Below are 24128 nucleotides of genomic sequence, written 5' to 3'. Positions count from 1 at the left end.
AAGGGTCTCCTTTCTCAATGAGCTGCTTCTCAATCTATAGAACATGAGTGCTCTGGTGTATATTGTGAGATGCGTGTTCTGCTCACATATTTGGGGCCCTGCTTTCCTCCACTCTCACTTCCAACTCAAGGTTGAGGAACCTGGAAGCAGCCCCTTCTCTTGGCAGAAGAGTCAGAAGGTGCACAGGCCAGTGTTAATCTAGGATTTGTCAACTTGAAACCTCTGGAGACTCTTCAATGGGTATGGGCTGGACATGGGCAGTTGCCACCCTCCCTTTCTCCACTTCTCTGTCAGCCTAGAGATGATGTTGGAGCATCAGACTAGAAGAGTCCAGGCCTGCCACTTCTGCTAGTTTTATGACCGTTGGTAAATCATTTCACCTCTGAAGCTTACTTTCCTCATTTGTAAAATGGGGATAAGAAAGCCTGCTCCCCAGAGCTGGTATACAGATCAGATGAGGTGATGGTTGGAAAAGGGCTTGGCGTATACAGCAAGTCTCCATAAATACATGTTGGATCGAAAGAAGAATCAGGCCTGAAGAGGCCTCAGCATAGATTATTTGGGTTTAGTCCTTCTTAGCAGGATTGCCTTGAGAGTGGAAGAGCTGTGGACAAATATTCAAGTATTTGGCTTTACTTCCAGCCAGGCCACCCAGCAAAGGGAGGGCCAGGGTCTAAACCTACCAGGCCCTAGTACATGCTTGGCCTATACCATAGGAGAGATGTGGTAACCAGCCCCTCCCCAGCCATTGTGATGGACCCTCTGTGGTCCCACAGAGGTGTAGGAGACCAAATGGCCTGATTTCTGTTCTTTCCCTCTGCAGGTATAGCCTTCACAGACCTCCCGGTAAGTACTGTTATTGGGTCTCCTCCTCTGGGCTCTTGGGGGCTGACTGAGATGGAGCATGGTGGAACCTGCAAGTGCAGGGTGTGGAGTCTGGCCCTTTCCCCAAACAGGGATGTATGCTGTGCTGTCAGCTTGGGAGTACCAATAGGGGTACCTCCTGGCCTTCCTCTCTCTCCAGCAGCAAGGCCTGGTCTTCCTCCATGACTCTTAGCAGGTGACAGTGATTTGTGGCATTTCCAAAGGCAGCTGGGGGGATGGTATGGGTGGAGATGAGGGCAGCTCCATGGCTCAGCTGGTCTGGGCCAGTTCTGTGTGGCTTATAGCCAGTGGGCTGGGGTGTATAGAGGATTGTTCTGAACTGTTAGGGATCCTGGTCCCGGTGGCTACTCATCAGAGATCCCTAAGGAAGGCCACTACCCTAGGGAACTAGGCCTGCTACCACAGGCTATGCCCAAGCCAAAGAGGTGAGCTTTGTGGGGTTTTCTCTTCTTAGAAAAGGGTGAGGTTTCCTGTTGGCTTAGTTCACTGCTCATCCTCATCCTCTGCACCCCAGTCCTTCATTATCATGAGTCATCACAGATCTCGTCTCATGCAAGGCCTCCACCCAGAATGCTGGGAGCCTGACCTAGCTTAGTGTGCCCTGGCTGGGTTCTGGAAGGAGGAATGGTTTGCTGACTCTGGTGGTTGCCGTGGGATCCTGAGCACCCCTGTGATGCCCTAGGAAATGCCCTTGCGATCTGAGTGGACTTCTGAAGCCCAGACTGTAGCACCCAGGATCCTGTTAGAAACTCTTACCTTTAGATCAGAACCCTTCTGTCCTACCTGGAAGCCCCAGAAGAGGGGCTATGGTCCTAGGCAAAGAGGAAGATAGGAGAATTCTGAGCCTCACTAGGGAATGGTCTAGTTGTGGAGACGTGACATGAGATAAGCAGACATGAATGTAGGCAGTCGCCAAGTGCTAGGACGTGTATGGCTGCTCCAGGGTGGGGAGTGTCATTGAGGGCAATGACAGGGAAAGCTTGCTGGAGGGGGTGGGCTTTGCCTGTGGCATGGAGGTTGGGAGGGGAAAGGAAGGAAGCAAGAGGTCTGAGGATTCAGAGCGTGTGGCAGGCTGAACCCAGCGTGCAGTAAAGGCAGGTGATACTCAGGAATGACACATGGCCTGAGGATGAAAGGTAGAAGAGAGGACTGGGGGCCCAGTGACAATGGGGAGGAGGCCGGCAAGACACTGTTCGGTAGCAGCGGGAGCCACGGGAAGAAATGAGGGAGGGAGTGATCTGGCAAAAGTTAGCCATGACAGGGCATAGATGGAAAGCAGGGAGCCCCATCACCCATGGAGGAACATGCCCAAATCTCACTGGCCAGAAGATCTTCCTCTTAGTGTGCCTTTGACAGGAAGGGCAGTGGCCTCTCTTTATCCTTTCCCAGCATCTGGGGGTCCAAACCACCTGCCCCCTTTTGCCATGCTCTCCTCCTCCCTGCCTTCCTTTCATGTCACCCCCATCCCTTCCTGCCCTGTCATATACCCCCTTTTTGGTGGCAAAGGGATCCTTGGTCCTAGATCATTCTGAAAGGAGCCATTATCCACCCATGTAGCAGATCCTTACGGGCATCCCTGTACGGTTGTGGAGCCTGGTCTACGTCTGTGCACTGTGGCTGAGCTCTGAAGGGGGACCTTGGGTTTTGGGGGACACCATAGCCTCTGATGGAGGGCAGGAGACTCTGCTTTGAGCCTGGCTTGCTTTTCTTTTGCTTTCTATCCTTAAGCTTTGGGGAATGGCGTCTCTGGTAGGGAGGTGGGCAGAATGTGGCTTAGCCCTGCCTCCTTCAGCCTTGCAATTCTTTCAAAAGCCGGAGTAGTGGCCTGCAGGAGCCAGCGCCTTCCCTCTCTATACCAGAGGTAAGGCGAGGCCCTGCTGCCCCATTGCCCTCAGGGCCCAACTGACATTTCATTCTCCTCCTCAGGCCAACCTCTACCCCACCGTAGGCCTGCAGACACCCGGGGAGATTGTGGACGCCAACTTTGGGCAGCAGCCCTTCCTGTTTGACATTGAGGACTACATGCGGGAGTGGCGTGCCAAGGTCCAAGGCACTGTGCACTGCTTCCCCATCAGTGCTCGGCTTGGCGAGTGGCAGGCGGTGCTGCAGAAGTGAGTGCCCCACTCCTGCCCTTACCCAGCCCTGGCCCATCCCAGGGATCTCACTCTCCTATAGGCCCCTGTGCTGCTTCAGGCTACCCTTATGAACTCCATTGTGTAGTCATTCCTTCTGGAAAGCACTCCCAGGGTAACTCTGCCTGCTGCTCTCCTGCTTCCCTCCTGTCAAATGGATAGCTTCTGCTCCGTTCTCCAGATCTGTTCTGAATTAAGCCTTTGCCCCCTCACCTGGATTGGAAGGCTCTGCATGTAATATCACCAGCAGAGCTGTTTTCCTTCCCCAGGTCATTTTGCAGAGGATGTGCTAGGATGCCCTGTGGTCTCTTCATCTGTGGACTTTTTTTGCACCATAGGGAGTACCCATCATGCTGTGACTGGCCTGAGTCATCTCTCAGGGTCATCATCCATCTGAGTCCCATGCATTCATGGCAGTGGTGGCTGGAAGAGAATCTCCCTGAGGCCAGCCTATCTGGCTCTTGGATGATTCGTTTTCAAACTGTCTTGGAAGCCAGTCTTGCTGAGAATCTGAAGGGAGGCGAGGTTTGGGTCTCTCTTCTGCTTGCCAGCTGCAGGCCTGAGTGAAGCAATAACCAGTACCCACTCTGCCAGGAGGTGTGGGTTAGCTTGTTAGCTTGACTCCCAAGGGTGGGCAAAGAAGGGCTGGGCTTCCACTAGCCCTAATTATTGCCCTGCAAAGGCACCCAGGTAGCAGGGTCCCTCAGGTGGGGTTGGGTTGCACACTGGGTTCTTCGTGCTATCTTCTTTTCTTAAAGGATTGATACGGAGGCAGGCCATGGGGAGGGCTGAAGAGGGGGTTAAGTGACCAGTCCCTTCTCAGGAAGAGCAGCACTGTTTTGTTTTTAGCCCTCAGAGCTACTGAGAAGCTCTTCCTTGGAGGGCTAGCCAGTATAATGCCTGTCCCTGAAGCAGGCTTGCTGGGAAAGGCAGGGGGAGAGGTGGAGATGCCCCAGCCGTGTTGGGGAGGGAACAATACTCTCAGCTTACGGTGTGTTTATATGTGTGTATTTGTGTGCCAGTGTGTGTTCATATGTAGTATTTGCCAAGACCTACCCACCTTGGTGGGAGGTTCAGGTTATTTCCTCTCTTTTGCTTGTATAGGCAACCCTTTTGTAAGTAAAGAGCTTTTCATATTTAAGGTTATTTTCTTGGTGTCCTTTCAGGAAGTGGAATTACTGAGTCGATGGACTATACATATTAGTGGCATCCGGTGTGCATGTGGACTCATCTGAACCATGTTTTGTCAAAAATGTTTGCCCTTGTGTTTATAATAATATAGTTGTAATTATCCAGAGTATAATATAAATACATAGTTTCATCATCAGAGGTTTATTTCATTGACTGTGCTAGGCACTTTCTATGTATCATCCCACCTACCCCTTAAAACACGAGGGGACACACAGCTGAACTTCGTGCCTTTCACATTGGTGTTTGGCAATTACAGTAATGACGTCGGACACATGTTTACACCAAGGTACTCACTTCTGTGCACGTCAGATGTGCGGGCTCACCCTTCCGCTCTCCGTGTGTGTGCATGCACACACACGCGCCTGTGCCACTGCTCAGCCAGCTGCCGGTGCTATTCAATGGCGACTTGGTGTTGCGCTTCTCCAGGACATTCCCCAGAGATGGTGTTCCTGTTGGCCACGTGGTTGCCTATATCTTGGCTTCTTGGGCCCCTGACTCGTGGCATATTGTGGAGTGACTTGGGTCACGGGTTAGCTCCCTATCACCGTCTAGAGCCAGCACTCCTGAGGGCCAGGTTCACCTGCAGACCTGGAATCCTTATGCCGGGCACGTGGGGCCATCTGCAGAGGACCTGCTGTGTCTCTAGAAAGCACGCACAGGGCACACATTGTCTCTGTCTGGGCAGCTCCTAGACCGCTTGGCTGGCTGCCATTCTAGGGAGCCCTCAGAGAGAGTGTTGGCCGTCTCTGGGCTTGCCACAGCTCACAGGAGGCAGCCGCTGCTGTAAGGAGATGGTATGTGCCTGTGCGTATATTTTTGTTATCATACTTGCCCGCTTGTGGGCGGCATATTCCAGAGAAACTGCAGCCCCTCCAACAAGCTATGGGGACAGCTGTGGTGACTGGCCCCTCCCCAGCCTGACTGCATGAGCACTGGGGCAAGTTTTTGTTTTGTTGCAGCCTCTCTATTCTCATTCTGTGGAGCTTGCACCTCCAAGATGTGTTTAAGGAAGCCCAGACAGGGAGATAGTTTGTCCCATCAGGTGATCAGTGAGAAATGCAGTTCTAGAGTGTCACCTTGAGCATTTCCTTTCTTCTAGCATGGTCTCATCTTACCTGGTGCATCATGGGTATTGTGCCACAGCCACGGCTTTTGCCCGAATGACTGAAACCCCGATTCAGGAAGAACAAGCATCCATAAAGAACAGACAAAGTAAGGTTGATTCTCCTCTCCCCTCTCCCTCCTTCCCTCACCTGTCCCTAACTCTGCTCTTTGGTCATGCCAGCCTTGGGTAACCTGTCAGGAGTCCATTCAGCTCTGGTCCTTACCACCAGGAGACCAGCCCCCAGCCCCAGCCCAGCCCCAGGCTCTGCTTCTGTCCCTTCTTCAGGACAACACTGGCAAGATGGACAGCCTGGCAGCATGGGAATGAATGCCTCATTGCAGCCTCCCTACTGCACGCTCTGATGGCCCACACAGGCTGGGGCCTGGCATGGCTGGATCCCACTCCTCCATGCTTGTTTCCTTTCTCCAAATCCTGGATTCTACTCAGCCTCCTGTTCATAGTCTTCTGGAAGAGTGTGTTTGCATCTTATCAGACCAATGTCCTGCCTTGCCGGTTTACTCAGCTTTAGTAGTTCTGCCTGTTCCTGGCCAGAGAAAGGACTGAAGTAGTCAGACAGGGTGAAGGCTGGTTCTCAATGGCTGCTGTGGTAGCACCGCTCTCTGCGCCCACCTCTGGTCCTGCGTTTTGCAGACAACCAAAGAAAGGAGCCAAAGGAAACTTTCCTAGTGTACATGCTGGCCTGTATACTGTGTGTTTGGGGCTCTTTTGTGGAAGGAGGGTGTTGGGAAAGAGGAAACAGAGCCCAGGAAGGAGATAGGAAGAGGAGAGGAGAATGAAGGAGAATGGGTATGGATGTGTGTGTCTGTGTGTGCCTGCTTGCGTCTCTCTGAGCCTGTCGTCTCTGTGTATGTGCATGTGTCTGTGTCTCCCAGAGAAGCTACACCCAGCCAAACAGACGGAAAGGGATCCCAGACTTGGGATCTACGAATGAGAGCCTCAGACCCGAAGTCGCTCCCAGCAAGATGCACCAGGCCCCAGAGCAAGAGCAAGATGCTGATGGCCTGAGAGGTGTCAACGTCAGAGATGCCAGTGTGATGAGGATGACCTCCTCTCCCAGTAGGGAGCATGCTGCAGCCCCTGAAGACTGCCAAGACTTGGGCCCTGGCCCAGAAACCATTGTGTTCCCATTGCCACCCCACTGTGAGGCCTGAAAGGAGAGAAGTCTGTCTGAAGAGGAGCCCCTATGGCCACCAAGCTGCCTGGGTGCCCAGCCCCAGATCATGCTCCCACAGCCAAAACCTCTCCCCATGCCCAGGTCCCTGGCAACTGACATCCGTAGGAGCAGGCCTCCACATTTGCTCTCCTGCCTCTGCACTGAATCCCGCTTCTGTTTTCCCCTGTTTTTCTTTGAGGACTTCCTGACACTTGGCGAAACCAGGGTCTTTTGTGGAGCTGGGAGGCCAGGTTCTTTCTTCAGCCTCTTCTGTGAGCATCTCAACCAGACATGCCACTCTGAGCCAGCCCACCTGACTGTTGGCTAGTCCATGCTTGGGGCTGGTAGTGTGCAGGCATGTGGCTGTGAAGAAGGTCTGCAGCCCCTCACTCACTGCCATACTCTTGCTCTCTGCAGAGATCCAGAAGCTGGTGCTGGAGGGCCGTGTGGGTGAGGCCATTGAGACCACACAGCGCTTCTATCCAGGACTGCTGGAGCATAATCCTAACCTGCTCTTCATGCTCAAGTAAGTTTTGGGCACCACCAGCTCCCCCCTAGCCCAGCCCCTCTCAGCTGGTGGTGGGAGCATACAGCCCAGACCAAGCCCAGAGCATTGCCGCTCTGCTCCCTCTGCAGGTGCCGACAATTTGTGGAGATGGTGAATGGGACCGACAGTGAGGTCCGCAGCTTGAGCTCCCGAAGCCCCAAGTCCCAGGACAGCTACCCTGGCTCCCCCAGCCTCAGCCCCCGACACGGCCCTAGTAGTTCCCACATGCACAACACAGGTCAGCCACTCTCCAGAGGGCTCGGGGAAAAACTGGTGTGGAGAAGAAAGGCCACCCACATGCCCTTCCCTGGGCTGGGCTCAGGGCTCGCTGCTGGATTTGGGGGAAGGGAAAGGGACCACTGTGGTCATTCCTGGGGCCCAATTATGGCAAACTGCCCCTCCTCTTCTGACTGTTCCCTGGTTTCCAGGAGCAGACAGTCCCAGCTGCAGCAATGGTGTCGCATCCACGAAGAGCAAACAGAACCACAGTAAATACCCTGCACCCAGCTCCTCCTCCTCCTCCTCGTCCTCCTCGTCCTCCTCATCCCCATCCTCCGTCAATTACTCCGAGTCCAACTCAACAGATTCCACCAAGTCCCAGCCCCACAGCAGCACCAGTAACCAGGAGACCAGGTGCCTATCCTGCTCTGCTTCTTCCTCCTTTCTGCTCTGTGCCAGCTGGGCTCACTGCAGCCTGTCCTTTGAGTGCCACCCCCCGCCTTTAACTCCCCACCTCCATCCCAGGTCTGTACCTGGAGTAGTTGCTGCTGACCTGCCAGGCCAGGCATTGGCTCCAGCTTCTGGCCTGACCTGTGATCCAGCTGCCACTTTCCTCAGCCCTGACTCTCTGAAGAAGCACTGACTGATGCTGCCAGGCCTTGCAGAACCCCTAGGGTCTACACCGAAGCAGCTTTTACTGGGTGTGGCTGGAGGTCAGACAGATTGGGCAGTAGAGGTTTTAGGCTGTAGACTACAGGTGACTTTCATCTGCCTCCAGGCATAACTCAGGGTTTGACCTGAGTTTGGTGCCTAGAGATACTTCTCAGGGGTCCCTGGTCACTGGGGGTGGGGGAGGAATGGGTGGAAGGGGTGTGCCAACTCAGACAAAGGCCAGGGAGGGGAGAGCCACAGAGGCAGCACTGGGACAAGAGTGAGAATCAGGTGACAGGCCTCTGGGGATAGCTGAGGTCAGAGTAGGGGCCAAGTGTTGGAGCCTGGGAAGCCTTTCATGCTCCTAGGGTCCCTCGATTTACCCACAGCAACCTGTGGCTAAAGCCTGAGTGGAGGCCCAACCAGGCTGCTCCCAACCACATCCTCCTGGTCAACTCCCACCTCAACCCTTCTCCACAGTGACAGTGAGATGGAGATGGAAGCAGAGCATTACCCCAATGGTGTGCTGGAGAGTGTATCCACACGCATTGTCAATGGTGCCTACAAGCACGAGGACCTACAGACGGATGAGTCCAGCATGGGTAGGAACCATGGCCCAGCATGGTGTCACATGGGTGGTAAAGGCTCAGTCCAGATGCCTTCTGCTCCCCGGGAGGGGGTTGGCAGGGGCAGGCTTTTTCAGCCTGAGAAGCTCTAAATGGACCTGGTCCACTACCGCCTTAGTCAGGAATGGGTGCTTGAAGTGGGAAGGCCCCTGGCCTGCTGCCAAGACCAGGGCCCCTGTGTCTGAGGCTAGAGAGAGTTGGTGAGAGTGGCCATTCTTATGAGCACTGTACAGGGTGGGAAGAGGGAAAGTTGAGTCCAGACTCCTAGATCATGTGGTAGGTGGACTGAAAGCACCTCAGCTATGGATGGCCCACCTAATTTGCCTCTGGCAGTGCCCCCAAGGTCCTTCTTGCCATCTCCTTTTTGGGGTCCCCACCCCAGTCCTCCCCTTCTGTCCTTACCCCTCATGATTTGTTCTCTGCTGGGCTCTGGGTGCAGATGATGGGCATCCTCGGCGGCAGCTCTGTGGGGGCAACCAGGCTGCCACAGAAAGGATTATCCTGTTTGGTCGCGAGTTGCAGGCACTGAGTGAGCAGCTGGGCCGGGAGTACGGCAAGAATTTGGCCCACACGGAGATGCTGCAGGTATAGAACAAGCCAGGTGCTCATACAGAGGAGGCTCCCATTTGGTGTGGGGGTGGGAGCAGGTTGATTCTGGGAGGGCCTTGGGGGCAGCAGCAACAGGACAGAGTGGGCTCTGGTCAAGTCCATAATGGGAAACAGGACTTTCCAGGATATATGCAACCCCCTCTAGGCTCTGGGGAGAGCACAGTCCTTCCTGACGCTATGCTCAGGGTTTGCGGTGCCCTCACTGGGCACCATGCAGGGCCCTATATGCCCCCGGAGCAATGGAGGTATGTTTGTGTGTGGTATGTACCACAGTCTTCTCAAGAATGCCCTGTCCCTTAGGATGCCTTTAGTCTGCTGGCATACTCAGATCCCTGGAGCTGCCCAGTTGGCCAGCAGCTTGACCCCATCCAGAGGGAGCCTGTGTGTGCTGCCCTCAACAGCGCCATTTTAGGTAAGTGGATCTAACAAAAACAGAAGCTGGTCCATGAGTGCCTGGGGTGGTCCGTCCCCTCTCTCCATAGGAATTGCTGATGTTTGTCCAGATCAGGGCAGTGAGCTCTGCCTGGGCACTCTCCAGTAGCCCACAGGACTTGGGCTTCCATGGCCAAACCTAAATCCTGACCTCCTTCTGCCCAACTGAGTTGGTTGGCTAGATCATGATAGACCCTGGCCTATGACTATGGGTCTGGGCAGCCCATGGCTCTGAAGAGAGCTAAGGTCCTCAGGTACCTGGCATGGCTACGGGACCATAGTCTGGTGGCTGGGACATACACAGAGACACATGAACACTGTGTTCCACTGTGTCCACTGCCCCCACTTTCTGCTCCCAAGGGAACTTTGACCTGAGTCCAACTCCTGGGCAAAGCAGTGACCAGGCCTTGTCTCTCCTCCACAGAGTCTCAGAACCTGCCAAAGCAGCCCCCTCTGATGCTCGCCCTGGGTCAGGCATCTGAATGTCTACGGCTCATGGCCCGAGCGGGCCTGGGATCTTGCTCCTTTGCCAGAGTCGACGACTACTTGCACTAGCTGACCACGCTGGCTGGCCCTGCCTGGCCCTCCCTTAGCCCCAGGGCTGGAGCAGCCCTGCCCTCCATAGGCATCTGGCGCAGGGACCTGGAAGCCATGGGCAGAGTCCATTCCTCCTGCCTGGCCTCCCCCACTCCCTTTCCTGTCTTCCTTTTCTTCCTTTTCTTCCTTTCTTCCTTTCCTTTCCTTTCCTTTCCTTTCCCTCCCTCCCTCCCTCCTTTCCTTCCTTCCTTCTCTCCTTCCTTTCTTCCTTCCTTTTTCCTTTCCTTCCTCCCCCTACCCCTGCCCTCAGTCTCTCTCCCCTTCACGTGCAGCGGCCTCTGACACAGTATTGGCTGGTTACTTTCATGTAGCGCCTTCTACTTTGAAAGGGGGGTTTTATTTTGAGGAGGGGTTGGGTTTTTTAATCTTTTTTTTTTCCTCCTGACTGAGCCACCAGTATTTATCTCTGGAGAGCTTGTGCTGAGCTGGTTTCTGCTAATTTAGTGATGAAGCCTATCCAAGTTGGTGATAGCTTATTATTTTCATAAGTAAAAAAAATGAGATTATATATATAAATATATATATTAAAAAAAGACACAGTATTTATCGTAGTGTTAGTGGTCCAGCACCTCTTGGGTGAAGCTGTCCAGACACCATATGTTTTTATTTGAGTCCAACTCATTAAAAAAGAATCATCTCTGTCACCTCAGCCAAGCAGTAAGTTTATTTCAGGCTTCCCCTTTGTTGAGCCACAGGCCGAGCTGTAGCCTAGGGAAGCCCAGTAGGCGTTGGGGGCCACTTAGTGGGCAGGTCAGACTAAGTTGGTTTTTTGCATCTGAGAGGTGTGGGTCCCTTGGCCCCTGACGGCTGGGCTGAGGAGAGAACTACCGGGCTGAGGTAGCAGAGAACTACAGGGCTGAGGCTTCAGAGAAGGGATGAGTTGTCCCAGGCTATACAGCAAAGCAAGGGAGAAGGGAGTCCTTGGCCAGCACGCTATCTACCATTCTACCCTGCCTCTCACTGCCTGCCTTGCCCCTTCCTTTCTCCCCCTTTCAACATCCTATCTTCCCTTGTCGTTAAGATGGCCAAATAATTCATTTACTCTAAATTGATTGCCTGGAAACTACCTGCCTTTGACCCAAGAGCTGCTGTATGTCAGGCTGCGGGGAGGATGTCTCTCCATTCCAGGACAGAAGCCCCGGAGTACAGGGGCTGCCTTCTTTCTGCCTGGATCTTCACCATCTCTGCACAGCTCTGATGGAATCAATGCTTTCTGTTGAGAAGCTAGAACTTTGTGGAGGCAGATTCTTGGGCCGCCAGTTGCTGGAGTGGATGGAACTCTTGACCTACAAGGCCAGGCTTCACTGCAGCTGTGCCAGGCAGCTCCCTGCAGCTTGGCCCCAGCCACCCTTAGAAAAGACTATTATGAGTATTTGCTGACCAGAGGAAGGGACCTCATGGGCTCTGCAAGCATCCCACCAGCTGTTTCAGATGGATCCTCACAGCTGGTGGGGCAAAAACAGTCCCGGTACTGCCATCAGGGAATCAGGAGAGGAAGGGCTGAGTTGACTGCTAGGACTTGGGCAGGCCATCCATGGAGAGGACTGACTGCCCAGGAGGAAGGGAGGAGGCCTACCCAGAGGAGCACCCGGAGTGGCTGGGATTTCCCTACCTGCTTCACAGTGAGAGGGAGCACGCAGGCAGCCCTTGAAAGGGGCAAGGCCAGAAATTGAACTTCTAGTCCCTGCCTGAACAAGGGCGGGGTAAGCTCCTGCTCTCTGGTAGCGGACACAGGGATGGTGGTATGGCCTGAGATACTCATTGCCTGACAGGCCCACAGCTGGACAGGAAAAGTGATTGAGTTGGACCAGTTGCTGGTGATGAGGTCGGGGCCCTGGCCCTGTGCTCTCCCCGAGTTCTGCCTTGGGACATGATCCTACAGGCTGCTGCTTTTTCTTGGTCTCCACCAGGGCCCCAGCTGGCACCCCACAGACCATGGCCTGTTGGGGAGGTGTTGTCATGTCTATAAAGGAAACTTGTCCTGTGCAAGCCTGGGGATGTCTAGCTCCCAAACCCAGAGGGTGGAAACATTAAGCTGTTAAAATGGTCAGAGATGAGCGGGATTGGGAATTAAAACCAGAGGCTTTTGCAGCTGAAATGGGGTTCAGAGAACACCTACTCCACCAGTCCTCTCCTTTTACAGATAAGGAAACAGGCCCAGGAGATTAAATGACTTAGCCAAAGTCACACAGCAAATTAGTGGCAGAGCTGGGACTAACCTCATCCCTGTGCATTGTGCAACATTGTTTAGTCCTGAAGCTAAATGGTGGGTGAGGGCTTAGGCTCTTGAGGCCCCCAGCGGTGTCTGAGCAGCTGGTACCTTCAGGGGTGTGTCAGGGATGGGGAGGGGTGCATGGGCTTGAGTTGTGGAGCGTCTGAGAGAGGGCCCAAGAGGGCCTGGGACAGCTGTGTGCTGCTTGGGGTTGGGTGTCCTCCTGGCTCGCGCTCAGTACCCATGGCCACCTCCCCATTTTCTGTGCCTTATCTCACTGTTTCAGCTGAGTCCAAGTTGTTTACTCTGTTCCTCTCCAGAGGGGCTCTCTGTCCCAGTTGGACAGCTTGCCTTTGGGACATAAGCCTTTGCCCCACAAGCCGTGGAGAGGACCAAAACCAAGCTGCTTGAGTCCACTATCTTGCTGATAGTCCAGGGCTGCCTGCCAGCCAGAGGAGCCCCTTATGTACACCCAGTCCTACCAGCCTGCTTTCGGGAGCCAACAGTGGGGAAGGCACCTGGGAGGAGCCCCAGTGAAGGGCTGGACCTGACCTGAGGGGACAGGAAGAAGACCTGGCTCTGTTGAGTTGTCCAGCCCTGGGAGAGCAGCCTTCCCTATTTACCTTTCCCCCTTGTGCCACCAAATGGTCACTCCTTCCAGAGTGGACGCTGGCAGACTATGCAAAGAAAGCCAGAACCTCTGATCCTCAACCACATGAATCTGTGGCTGGGGGTAGGCCGCCAGAACAGGGACACCAAGAGATGGAGAAGGGGGGACTGCCCAGCCACCCAGCGCCTTCCTACCCCTTAAGCAAGCACAAAGAAGATGAGGCAGAGAACTGTCAGAGCTGAAAGTTCCTTTGGTTGCTCGCAACTCAGGTATGCACGCTGTGTGGCAGCCAGGCAGCAGAGCCCTATTTGACCACCTGGTCCCGTGCACCGGACCTGTGGCCAGTTCATGGTCTCTGGATGCCTCAGGTGCCACCTCTTTGCATAGGGTTTTCCTCCATTAGCAACTACAGCTGAAACAGATGTCCTCCACATTGTGCACACTGGTTCTGCCTTTGTCCTCGCAAGTTGATAACTTGGCATTAGCATGAAACTTGTGGGCGTGGGAGGGTTTAGAGAGAATTCTAACACAAAACATCCTATTAAATTGTACTTGAGAGATGAAAAAACTCCTGTTGTATTTTGACAGAATTATTTTTATTAAAATACACATCCATGAGTAGTCACGGGTGTCTGGTCTCTGTTTTGAGTCTTTCTGGGGTTGGGATCCCTTTTGAGACTCACTCTGTCCCGAGGGTTTGGCTCTTACTCAGCCCACCTCTCAAGTTCCCAGGCCCCTGGTACCCCTCAGGGACCCTCAAGACTTCAGGTGTTTGTGAGACCCCAAAGAGGATAGGTACTTGGGCATCAATTCTCTCCCCCCAAACAGCTTTCACCTGAGACAAAGGGGAGAAGATTCACCTTCAAAAAGGTGGCCACACACCCTCCTATCTTCAAAACGAGATTTTAATGTGGTCCAAATACACTCTTCCCAAACATTGGACAGAGGGCTTCTGAGGCTTATTGAGGTTAGCTTCCTGTCAGTCTGAGGAAAAAGTACTCATGCTCACAATCCTGGTTCTGCTGTTTACTAGCTGGGTAACCAGAAAATTAACCTTTCTCAGAGAAAGCTTCAGTTTCCCCACCCTTAAAACGTGATTAATTCTACACCATGGAGGTAGAGGATTACAGGATATAGGGGAGGCTTGACATAGAGAGATATATATGTATGTGCTTCACTCAGTTATTTTATAGGACTATTACTCGACAGAACTCTCAGGGAAAACTGTGGAGGGAAGAATGGAATGTTAGATGAAGCACAAAAGTCCTGGTTTCATAAATCCAGAATAGATTTAATTTCTCTCTAGTGGTTTCTACAGGGAGTGATTTTGTCCCCCAGGGAACATTTGGCAGTGACTGGAGATATATTTGGTAGTCACAACTTGGGTTGGAGTGCTACTGACATCTATTGGGTAGAGGCCAGGAATGCTATAAACGTCCTACAGTGCATAGCACCCCACCAACACAGAATTATCAGGCTCAAAATGTCAACAGTGCCACTGTTGGAAAATGCTGTTCTGGAGTGAATCTTCAGACGGTAAGAAACATCAAACACAAACACACTTTGATTCTGCAGAGCTGTTCAGAATCCAGGGGGAAAGATTAAGGGGATAAAACCCCATCAGAAGAGGGAGGTTAGAGGTTACCGTTTCTCGGGGCACCTGGGTGGCTCAGTTGGTTAAGTGTCTGCCTTCCGCTTGGGTCATGATCCCTGGGTCATCCTGCATTGGGCTCCCTGCTCAGCAGAGAGTCTGCTTCTCCCACTCCCTCTCCCTCTGCTGTTCTCCCTACTTGTACTCTCTCTCTGTCTCTCTCAAATAAAATCTATAAAAAAAAAAAAAAAAAAAAAGGTTACCGTTTCTCATCACTCTTGGAGCCTTACACGCTCAGAAGGTGGAAGCAGGGGCAGGAAGTCCTGTCTTCTTCCAAAGTAGGGATAACCCTGCTGGTCACCAGTTCTCAGCAAGAACAACTGCCTCAGCTCAACTGGCATGTTCTGTCATCACAGGTTGCTCTGGAAGGATAGCTGGGACACCATTCTAATACCAGTTGAGTGGGGGTCCAGACTCTCACCAGGAGTCAGAAGAGCAGGGGAGGGGCTCCCTTAATCCTACATTTCCAACATAGCCTGCTTTACACTAAGGCTTATAAATTCCAGGTTTCATTACTCTGCCGGACAGAGTAATAGTGAACTAAAGAGTAGTCTTGTTACAAAATGGTATTTACCTGGGGGGACACAGACTCCAGTAAAGACATCTGGGAGACTGAGGTCACAGTAGGAACACTAACATCTAAAGAACAACCAAAGAACACGCAGAGGAAGAGAAGCCCAGACAGGTACCAGAACACAGAAAGTCATCATTGTAAGAGTCAGGAGGCCAAGAAGTCCGGAGAGTTGAAGAGAACTACCGTTCTGCAACAACAGGTCGTTGTGTCCAACACCAGATCTTGCTTAATTCCAGACCAAGGGCCACCACAGTTCCCAGAACCTCCTCACTACTGATCCCGGGCGGGAGGATCCGAAAGAAGCAGAGGCTGTTGTCACACGATTGCACAGCCGCTTCCACCGCCGGAAATAAAGAACCAAGCCCTCCGCCAAACTACTTAATCTCCGCCCCCAAAGTGCGAGCATGCGCAGTCTCCGATCACGGCCCACCCCAGCCCAGGTCCACCCCCGTCAGGGAGCATGCGCAGACCTCCAGCCGGCCCGCCCCTCCCTTTCCAGAGCTCCCGGTTCCTTAGAAACCAGGCGGCGCGTTCCCGGTCCCTGCGCGTTGGACTCCGGGGCCCGCGCGTCCCCGCCAGCCTCCCTCTTGGAGGGCGGGTGGCGGCCGAGACCGGTCCAGACCCATGGTCTCCAGTGCAGCGCGGGACGGGCGATGCCAGCATGCCAGGTGAGAGGCGGGCCCGCGGCGGCGGGTGAGGATGAAGGAGGGCATGGCGCTGCAGCCAGCGGGCGTCGACCGGGCCTCCTGCGCGTCCCGGCGCCTGAGGTCGGAGGCGGGGCTACTCAGAGCCTGGGCTGGAGGGGGCCGTTCTAACTGCCAGCGCGGTCGCCAAGTTCGGGGGTCGCCCCGGAGTTCGTCCTCCCAGCCTCAGAAATAGGACCTACAGATTTGGTCGTATAATTGTAAAATTTGGGCTCCTGGAAGGACCTCGGCCATAACCCATCCCTTTACGGGACGCGGAAACCCAGGCTCCCCTGTCCTGCGTCGAGCAGACTCTACCTGTGTGGACTGACGCTTTGTGGACCAGGATGTGAGGTGTGGAAGCCTCAGACAAAGGGCCCTGGTCCATCGTCTTTCAGAGGGAGATGGGACTTTTAGGGGGTAAATCTTTATTTAAGGAAGGAGGGTTCAGGTGGCAGATGGGAGAAGGGACAGTCCAAAAAGCGCGGGTGGCACTGCCAGTCACCGAATGCCCACTGGCTACGTCTCAATGGCCCTGGCCTGGCTTTGAAGCTCAGGAAGGAAGCAGCAGGACTAGCGGAGACAAAAGGTGAAGTAAGGTGTTCCCATCAAGATGTTATCACATGAATGGGGAGGAAGGAAATGGGGGCGGGGAGATCAGGACTTGTGAATGGTTGTGTAAGAGTTTACCTCCCAAACTTCAGGCGAATCTGAAGAACGGGACAAGAATAGAAAAGTTTAGGGGCGCCTGGGTGGCGCAGTCGTTAAGCGTCTGCCTTCGGTTCAGGGCGTGATCCTGAAGTTCTGGGGTCGAGCCCCACATCAGGCTCCTCCACTAGGAGCCTGCTTCTTCCTCTCCCACTCCCCCTGCTTGTGTTCCCTCTCTCGCTGGCTGTCTAATAAATAAGTAAATAAATCTTAAAAAAAAAAAAAAAGTTTAAAGCTGCGTTGGTTAGACAGCAAGAAAGGTTATGAACCATCTTATAGGAGAAAGTGGTGGGTGTCCTTTTGAGTATCCAGAACCGAGTTGGGGCACCGACCAGAAGACCTTTGTAAATTCTGGGGCACAGAAGTCTCAGAAGGAAGAGCGGTTGGTTGTATGACCCTTCACTTGAAGGGAACAGCTATTTAAATTAGAAAAGACACTTAAGACATGTTTTTGAGATCTGGAGAAGATGGTTGTGTTTAAGTGTTGGGGAAGCTAGATTAATTCTTCATAAGAAAACTCCTTTTCTTCTGAAAAGTTAAGTACACCAGGGAACAAAAGAGTTTCAATTAAGGACATCCATTTTAGAGAAAATGTAAAAAAGTACTGGTTTTGGACTAGGAATTTAGAGACTGGACTAAGAGGGGAAATTTTTCAGCAGATAGTTCTGTTGGTGGGCTCCCCATTTTACGGATAAAAATTCTGTTATCGGGCTTTCTCTTAACACCTGGTTGCCCTACTTTTCCTGTGGAATGATTGGTCTGGGTCTGATCAGTTATTTTTATTTGCTGGAAAAATTCAGATATATGATTGCTATAGTATTACTAGAAGCCTAGTAGTAGGATTAGCAATGACACCTCCCTCCCCCACAAAAAAAGGAGAAAAGATTTGTAATATGGTAAAAAGAAGTGTGTGATTTTTAAACCATGGTCGCTGATTCTAACCAATAAAATCAATTTCTTACTAGTTTGATAGAACTAATTTTCAATGTATATTTGATTTTGCAGCAGGTTTTCTTTCCCCTCAGAGTGATAAGATACATTTAAAGTATGGTGGTGCTAGGGGCACCTGGGTGGCTCAGTCGTTAAGCGTCTGCCTCAGCTCAGGCCAAGATCGCAGAGTCTCTGCTCCCTCTGCCCCTCATCCTGTTCCTGCTCTCTCTCGCTCTCTCGCACTCTCTCAAATGAATAAATAAAAAATCTTTTTAAAAAATGAAAAGTAAAGTATGGTGATATTAATAGGTCAGATTAAGAAACAAAATTATGGGGGCGCCTGGGTGGCACAGCGGTTGAGCGTCTGCCTTCGGCTCAGGGCGTGATCCCGGCGTTATGGGATCGAGCCCCGCATCAGGCTCCTCCGCTATGAGCCTGCTTCTTCCTCTCCCACTCCCCCTGCTTGAGTTCCCTCTCTCGCTGGCTGTCTCTATCTCTGTCGAATAAATAAATAAAATCTTTAAAAAAAAAAAAAAGAAACAAAATTCTGTCTTAGGTTCATAAATCGATGCCATGCCATATCAATGATGATGTGGCTGTGCATTTTATTGATTTTTCTTTAATCTGTGGAAATGTTTTGTATAAATACCTCAAGAGATGTAATGGAGTATTATCAGAAGGGTTTGTAATCTATGGGGTAAATTGGCACTGTTAATCAAATCCTGTCAGAAAGCTCTATGAAAATCATTGTATTCTTTATAGAAACCCTCATTACTTTAGCGCTGGCCCAGATAGAAGACAGACTAGTAGACCAAAGTCAAGGTAAGATGGAAGGGAGCAAATACTGTCTTTGGAGCTGGACATGGTGTGGGAGGCTGCTTTGAATGTAAGTGAAAATACTTTCTTGAATGAGCAGTTGAAGAAGATACTGCATAAATGTGATGAGTGTGTCCCATTGATTGGTGTGCAATTTTTGAGCTCCTATAATCAGAAAGACATTGGCTTTCAAAAGAGAAAGATCAACTTACAGACTCTCAAAGTGTTTCATCGTTGCTATAGCAATGAAACTTTTGACAAATAATTACTTAATATCCACTCCATTTTCCAGGGCAGCTGAGGGCAGTTACCAAATCTGACCTGTAATAAAGTAATCAACAGTATTTAACAGGCCAACATACCAGATAAACCAGTAATGCTAACAGGATCTACTTTCACTGAACTGATTTTCTAGTTACGTGGTAAGAGGAGAAATGAACTAGAGATGCAGTGCCATCTGACATAAGTTGTAACACAAACATGGGTGTTAAGAAAACACAAGAATCAATCAGGCACCACTAACTTAGAAGTAGGAGAGGAGCCTTTCTGATGTCTGACAAGTCACTCAAGCATATTTGTTTTAGGTGGTCCAATTCCATGATAAATTCATTGTTGGAATTGGACAGCATCTAGGAAAAAATTGCAGGTTTTGCTATTTTTGAGAATTCGTATACAGTATAGTAACGGGACAATATTTTTCTTAAAAGGTAGCAGCTTTAGGGGTGCCTGGGTCGCTCAGTCATTAAGCATCTGCCTTTGGCTCAGGTCATGATACCAGAGTTCTGGAATCGAGCCCCGCATTGGGCTCCCTGCTCAGGAGGAAGCCTGCTTCTCCCTCTCCCACTCCCCCTGCTTGTGTTCCCTCTCTTGCTGCCTCTCTCTCTGTGTCAAATAAATAAATAAATAAATCTTAAAAAAAAAAAAAAAGTCTCTTTATATTCTGAGAGAGTCCAAATACCCAAATTACTTTTTAAATTTAACTGTCAGGCGTTTTAAAAAGTGGGTATTGAAAGATACTTGAAATAGGCTTGGGCTCATGAAAGTCAGAATGGGAAGAGATCCTGAGAAAAACATGAAAGCAGTAAGACTTCCTCCAGTAACACTCATGTGAATTAGCCATTAGGTCAGGAATGAGCTCACTGAGCTGAGGCAAAAGAAATGAGAAATGGAGTAAATATTTCTATCTCACAGTGATGGGAATAAACACCTAGAAAATAAAGATTAAACATTAAGAAGGAAGAGATGAATATTCCTGCATTACTTGAAAACACTCAAACTCGATCCTTAAAGCACTTGTTATTTAGATCCTTCTCTTAGAAGGGAAGTTGCAAGTAGTAGAGTTACCTTTGTCCTAGATACTGGCAGTTCTCAGAGTAGCCAGTGACACAATGCCACGCTCTTTGGGACTCAGGATAGACAGAAATTGCTGGAAGGATAGCTTTCCCCCATCCCCCCACCCTCCCACTCCTGCCACCTCTCAACAGCCATTCAATAAGGGTTTCTATCCGCCCTCTACCAGGAAGGATCAGGAATGAAGACTGTGAAGAATGGGAACTGAGTATCTAATGCAGTCCTCCTTTCTGGCCAGGGATAACTGCTACTCTCAAACTGTCAGCTCTCAGTTTCTCATCAGAGCAGATAACCCTAAAATAGAACCGGAAACACTTTTACCATATCACTTTACAACCTCAAAATCTTTATAATTTACTTTTACAATTATATTTTGCTTAGAATGCTGGCATGCGGGGCGCCTGGGTGGCACAGCGGTTAAGCGTCTGCCTTCGGCTCAGGGCGTGATCCCGGCGTTCTGGGATCGAGCCCCACATCAGGCTCCTCCGCTGTGAGCCTGCTTCTTCCTCTCCCACTCCCCCTGCCTGTGTTCCCTCTCTCGCTGGCTGTCTCTATCTCTGTCGAATAAATAAATAGCATCTTTAAAAAAAAAAAAAAAAAGAATGCTGGCATGCCTGGCTGGCTCATTGTGACTCTTGATCTTGGGGTTGTGAGTTCGAGCCCCAAATCGGGTACAGATATTACTTAAAAATAAAATCTTAAAAAAGGAAAATGAATGATAATATTAGGGAAATCGTATAACTTCTGGACTATAATTTCTTAACATGTAATTTATAACAAAATAAATTGAAAATAGTACAGTTGTCTAATATTAGAGAAATGAAAAGCTGGTTCATCTAGTCCATGAAATACATAACCCTTAAAAACTGGTTAACGTGAAAAATGCTTATGTCAAAATAGGTATGTGAAAAAATCAGGATGCAAAGTTATGAATACAGTTTTATCACAAATATATTAAATAACTATAGAAACTTCAAAAAAAGAACATGGGAAAAACAGTAATTTTCTCTAATGAGTGTATGTATATATTTTAAAGATTTTTATTTATTTGTTTGAGAGAGGAAGAGAGTGACCAGGGGGAGAGGGGGCAGAGGGAGAGGGAGAAGAGAGTCTCAAGCAGACTGCTCGCTGAGTGTGGAGCCCGATTCAGGGCTCCATCTCAGGACCCTGAGATCATGACCTGAGCCAAAACCAAGAATAGGGCACTCAACCAACTGAGCCACCCAGGCGCCTCTATGATGAGTATATATTTTAAAATACAAACCTCCCTAAGAGTTTCTTGCTGGTGTAAAAGATGATTCAGAACTAAATTTTCTCTCTGCAGGCCTTCACCCCTTCTCACACTGTGACTGTATTCAAGTGCTGAGGGAGAGGGCTGACAGAGGGCAGCACCGTTGTTTCCTCTCCCAGGTGTCGGAACCAGATAGTAATGTGGTTACCTATGTACATGTGTGTAATCGAAGGGTACACTGTACACAGCATATGTGGCTTTTAAAGGCTGTTATTTTTTTTTTTTGAAGATTTTTTATTTTTAAGTAATCTCTACACCCAGCGTGGGGCTCAAACTTAAAACTCTGAGATTAAGTTGCATGCTCTTCCATCTGAGCCAGCCAGGTGCCCCTAGGACTGTTGTGTTGTTTGTTTTTGGGGTTTTTTTTTTGGGTGCTTGTTGACAGATTATCTTGATCCTTAGGGTCTCTTTGGTGTGTTTTGATGGATGCTTTTGTAGCACAGTATTTCAAAGCATATTAGAGGATGTTCCATGTGGTTAATGTTTTCTGCAGCCTGATGATGGTTCCTGCTAGGAAATGGTTACCATCTCTGGGGGGCCTCTCTGGGAGTGGCTCTGGGAGCATGTGAGATAGAATGTTTGTGTTGTCAGGCATCCTCTGATTGTCAGGGAGAAGGGGAGTGGTGGAGACATCAGTCACATTTCCCGTTACTTTTCAGCCTTTTGCATTGATATTCCTGTGCCCGTGGCTTGTATTTTGGAGCAATGGAGAAAATGAACATGGTATTCCTTATCTGGTGTTATTTTTAAAATTAAATAATCATGCTTAAGTGGCTGTTTTGGTTCCTCCAGGCCTGGGCTTGCTTCTGGCTGTGGTGGTTTTTAAAAATGATCTTTGTTTCTCTTTCCTTTAATACTTTATAGCCCTGTTAGTAATACTAAGATTGTTATTCAAAAAACATTTAAATGTCTTTAAGTAATTTCCAAAGTGTTATGGGAATGTTACCAAAATACCTTGAAGTGTGAAATTTTGGGGACCTGTTATCTCCTTAATACCCTGTAAAACCCAGTCTTGGTCCCAAAAGAGCTTAGAGTCTCAGTAGCAAGACAAGACATTGTGTATCATTTAAACAATAATCAGAAAATCCTAAAATATAAAACGAACGGCTCTTTGCAGGAATGCATATCCCATATACATCCTGTATTTTATAACCAGGCTCCTTCATTACACATTAACCACCACCACCCCCCAAAAAATAAAAGAATAAAGAGGATGATGTGGCAAAGACCTGAGATTAGATTATTTTAGATCCACATTCAACAGCTAGAAGATCGTTAAATGAAACCGCAGCTGAGTGTGCTCATGGCCTTGCTGGTAAGCAGTTTGGCATGTAAGAAGGAGTTGCTTGTGAAGGGCATTGGGCATTTCCAGTCACCAGTAACTACTTAATCTTTTTGGTGACCAGAGGCCGTGTAACACAGAATGCCAGTCAGAGTTGCTGTGTTCCAGGGTGCCCTACGAATGTCCTATATTCAAAGAGGCACCTGGCTGTGTCAGTTGGCAGAGCATACAACTCTTGATCTCAGTGAGTTAGAGCCCCATGTTCAGTATGGAGATTACTTAAAAATAAAATCTTAAAAAAAAAAAAAAAAAAAAAGATGTCCTATACCTGAAATCCAGAAGGAAGGCAGATGGGCGACTCTCTAGAGTGTCTCTTACGGCCATAGAAATACCAGTTTTCCCAGAGGAAGAGTACTTTTGTCCATGTAGAAGGTGGAAAACACTTAGAAAACTTCAGTAAATTAGGTGTGCACATTGAAAAACATTTATCATCATTAAAAACTCACCTTCTTTCTTGGGCCCTAGACCAAAACCAAAGTATGTAGTACTCTTCTCTCTAGGGGTGGCTGTTTCACATGCATCATGGCCAAATGTGCTTTACCTCAGGGATTTAAAAGTAAAGGCAGAGTCTTTGTTCACGTGCCTGCCACAGTGAAAGATCTCTGAGCACTCATTGTGTTCCTGTGTCAAATCAGTCCTCGGTATTCAGCTATGGGTGTAGGAGGAAATGGAAACTAAACTCCGGGGACCTAGCCTGTCTGGATCACTGCTCTGTGCCCCAGCTCCTGGCATAATGCCTGACTCATTGTGCCGCTTATAAATATTAGGGAATAAATGAGAAGAGGACTCTGTTGACTGAATAGTGTGCCATTAAAAGGGGTGGGGTTGCACAGAAGGAGGTTCGTGTTTGAGAGGAAAGACGAATTCCAGATGGGAGCAGCTGTAGGTCCCTCAGGTGGGGATTTCTAGTACATACAGACGTTTAGTAGAGCTGGAGCTGGAACAAGTTGTTGAGGCTGGAAATTGGAAGTTAAGAATGTTTGCATGAAGGTTATAGTGAAATTGAAGGATTAGCTAACATTGCTCTGGTAGAGGGTAGGGCTGAGGATGGAATTTTCAGAGGGATGTCACATGGAACTCATTGTTAAAGCAGTCTTAGAAAAAAAATAATCTTGTTATTGCCAGTTTTTCAAAAGCAATAAAGAATTAATATAGTGGATAAATAAGTACTTTTTCCTACTGTAATCATAAGCCGAAGCTAACTTTTAGACCGAATAGCAATCTAGATACTTCTGTGGGTGTTAAATTTTACCTTTATGACCCAATTTAGCTCACCCTTTTGTACTTTGGGTAGTTATGCCTCATTGGATAGGTCGTTAGGTCTTTCATTAGTGCCCTCCAGTGTAGACACTGTGCAAACTGGGGCAGGGGGACAGGGAATAGGTGTCTTTGGCCAGCGCTGGGTGTGCTCTCATCCTGTGGTAGCTGCCTAACAGTTTACCACCATGTCAGCTTGTGGAGCTGAGGGAATAGCAGTTCTTTCCTTTGTCCTGCTTGTGGTTTTGCTCTCGATGAGAGGACAGGAATCTGTGACCTGTCGCTGCGTCAGTGCAGACATTGTTAAAATAAACAAACAAATCATAGGAAAATGAAACCTTCTCCAGAGAGCCTCTGGATCTTTGAAACCCAGGGACCAAAACCTTTATCATAACTAATTTGTAAAACTCAACACCTGCTTCTTTAGTTTGGCTTTTTCAGTGGTAACATAAATGCAGGTAAAGATACACTTTCATATCTCTCTGAAAGCAGTGCTGCTGAAAGCATTCATGCTACCGTATCAGACTCCTCAGTAC

At 49.7% G+C, this 24128-nt stretch overlaps 2 protein-coding genes across 4 annotated transcripts in view; both read left to right on the top strand.

The window, feature by feature from the left end:
- The window catches only part of RANBP10 (RAN binding protein 10), a 66046-nt gene extending 52435 nt beyond the window's left edge, over positions 1 to 13611 (top strand). The window contains exons 5-14 of the mRNA XM_026495035.4: positions 824 to 846; positions 2812 to 2996; positions 5308 to 5420; positions 6905 to 7013; positions 7124 to 7272; positions 7463 to 7667; positions 8385 to 8506; positions 8970 to 9115; positions 9440 to 9551; positions 9996 to 13611. Coding sequence (XP_026350820.1) covers positions 824 to 846; positions 2812 to 2996; positions 5308 to 5420; positions 6905 to 7013; positions 7124 to 7272; positions 7463 to 7667; positions 8385 to 8506; positions 8970 to 9115; positions 9440 to 9551; positions 9996 to 10126 — 1295 coding nt within the window. The 3' untranslated portion in view covers positions 10127 to 13611. The remainder of the gene's footprint in view (positions 1 to 823; positions 847 to 2811; positions 2997 to 5307; positions 5421 to 6904; positions 7014 to 7123; positions 7273 to 7462; positions 7668 to 8384; positions 8507 to 8969; positions 9116 to 9439; positions 9552 to 9995) is intronic.
- Positions 13612 to 15693: 2082 nt separating this feature from the next.
- GFOD2 (Gfo/Idh/MocA-like oxidoreductase domain containing 2) overlaps positions 15694 to 24128 on the top strand; it is a 38241-nt gene continuing 29806 nt past the window's right edge. For all 3 annotated transcript variants that reach the window (XM_026495033.4, XM_026495031.4, XM_048223686.2), the window contains exon 1: positions 15694 to 15883. In XM_026495033.4, the coding sequence (XP_026350818.2) occupies positions 15877 to 15883 (7 nt within the window). In that variant the 5' untranslated portion in view covers positions 15694 to 15876. The remainder of the gene's footprint in view (positions 15884 to 24128) is intronic.

The sequence above is a fragment of the Ursus arctos genome, unplaced genomic scaffold, assembly GCF_023065955.2.
Source record: "Ursus arctos isolate Adak ecotype North America unplaced genomic scaffold, UrsArc2.0 scaffold_19, whole genome shotgun sequence".
NCBI classification, from domain to species: domain Eukaryota; kingdom Metazoa; phylum Chordata; class Mammalia; order Carnivora; family Ursidae; genus Ursus; species Ursus arctos.
This window is presented reverse-complemented; position numbering and strand designations above follow the sequence as displayed.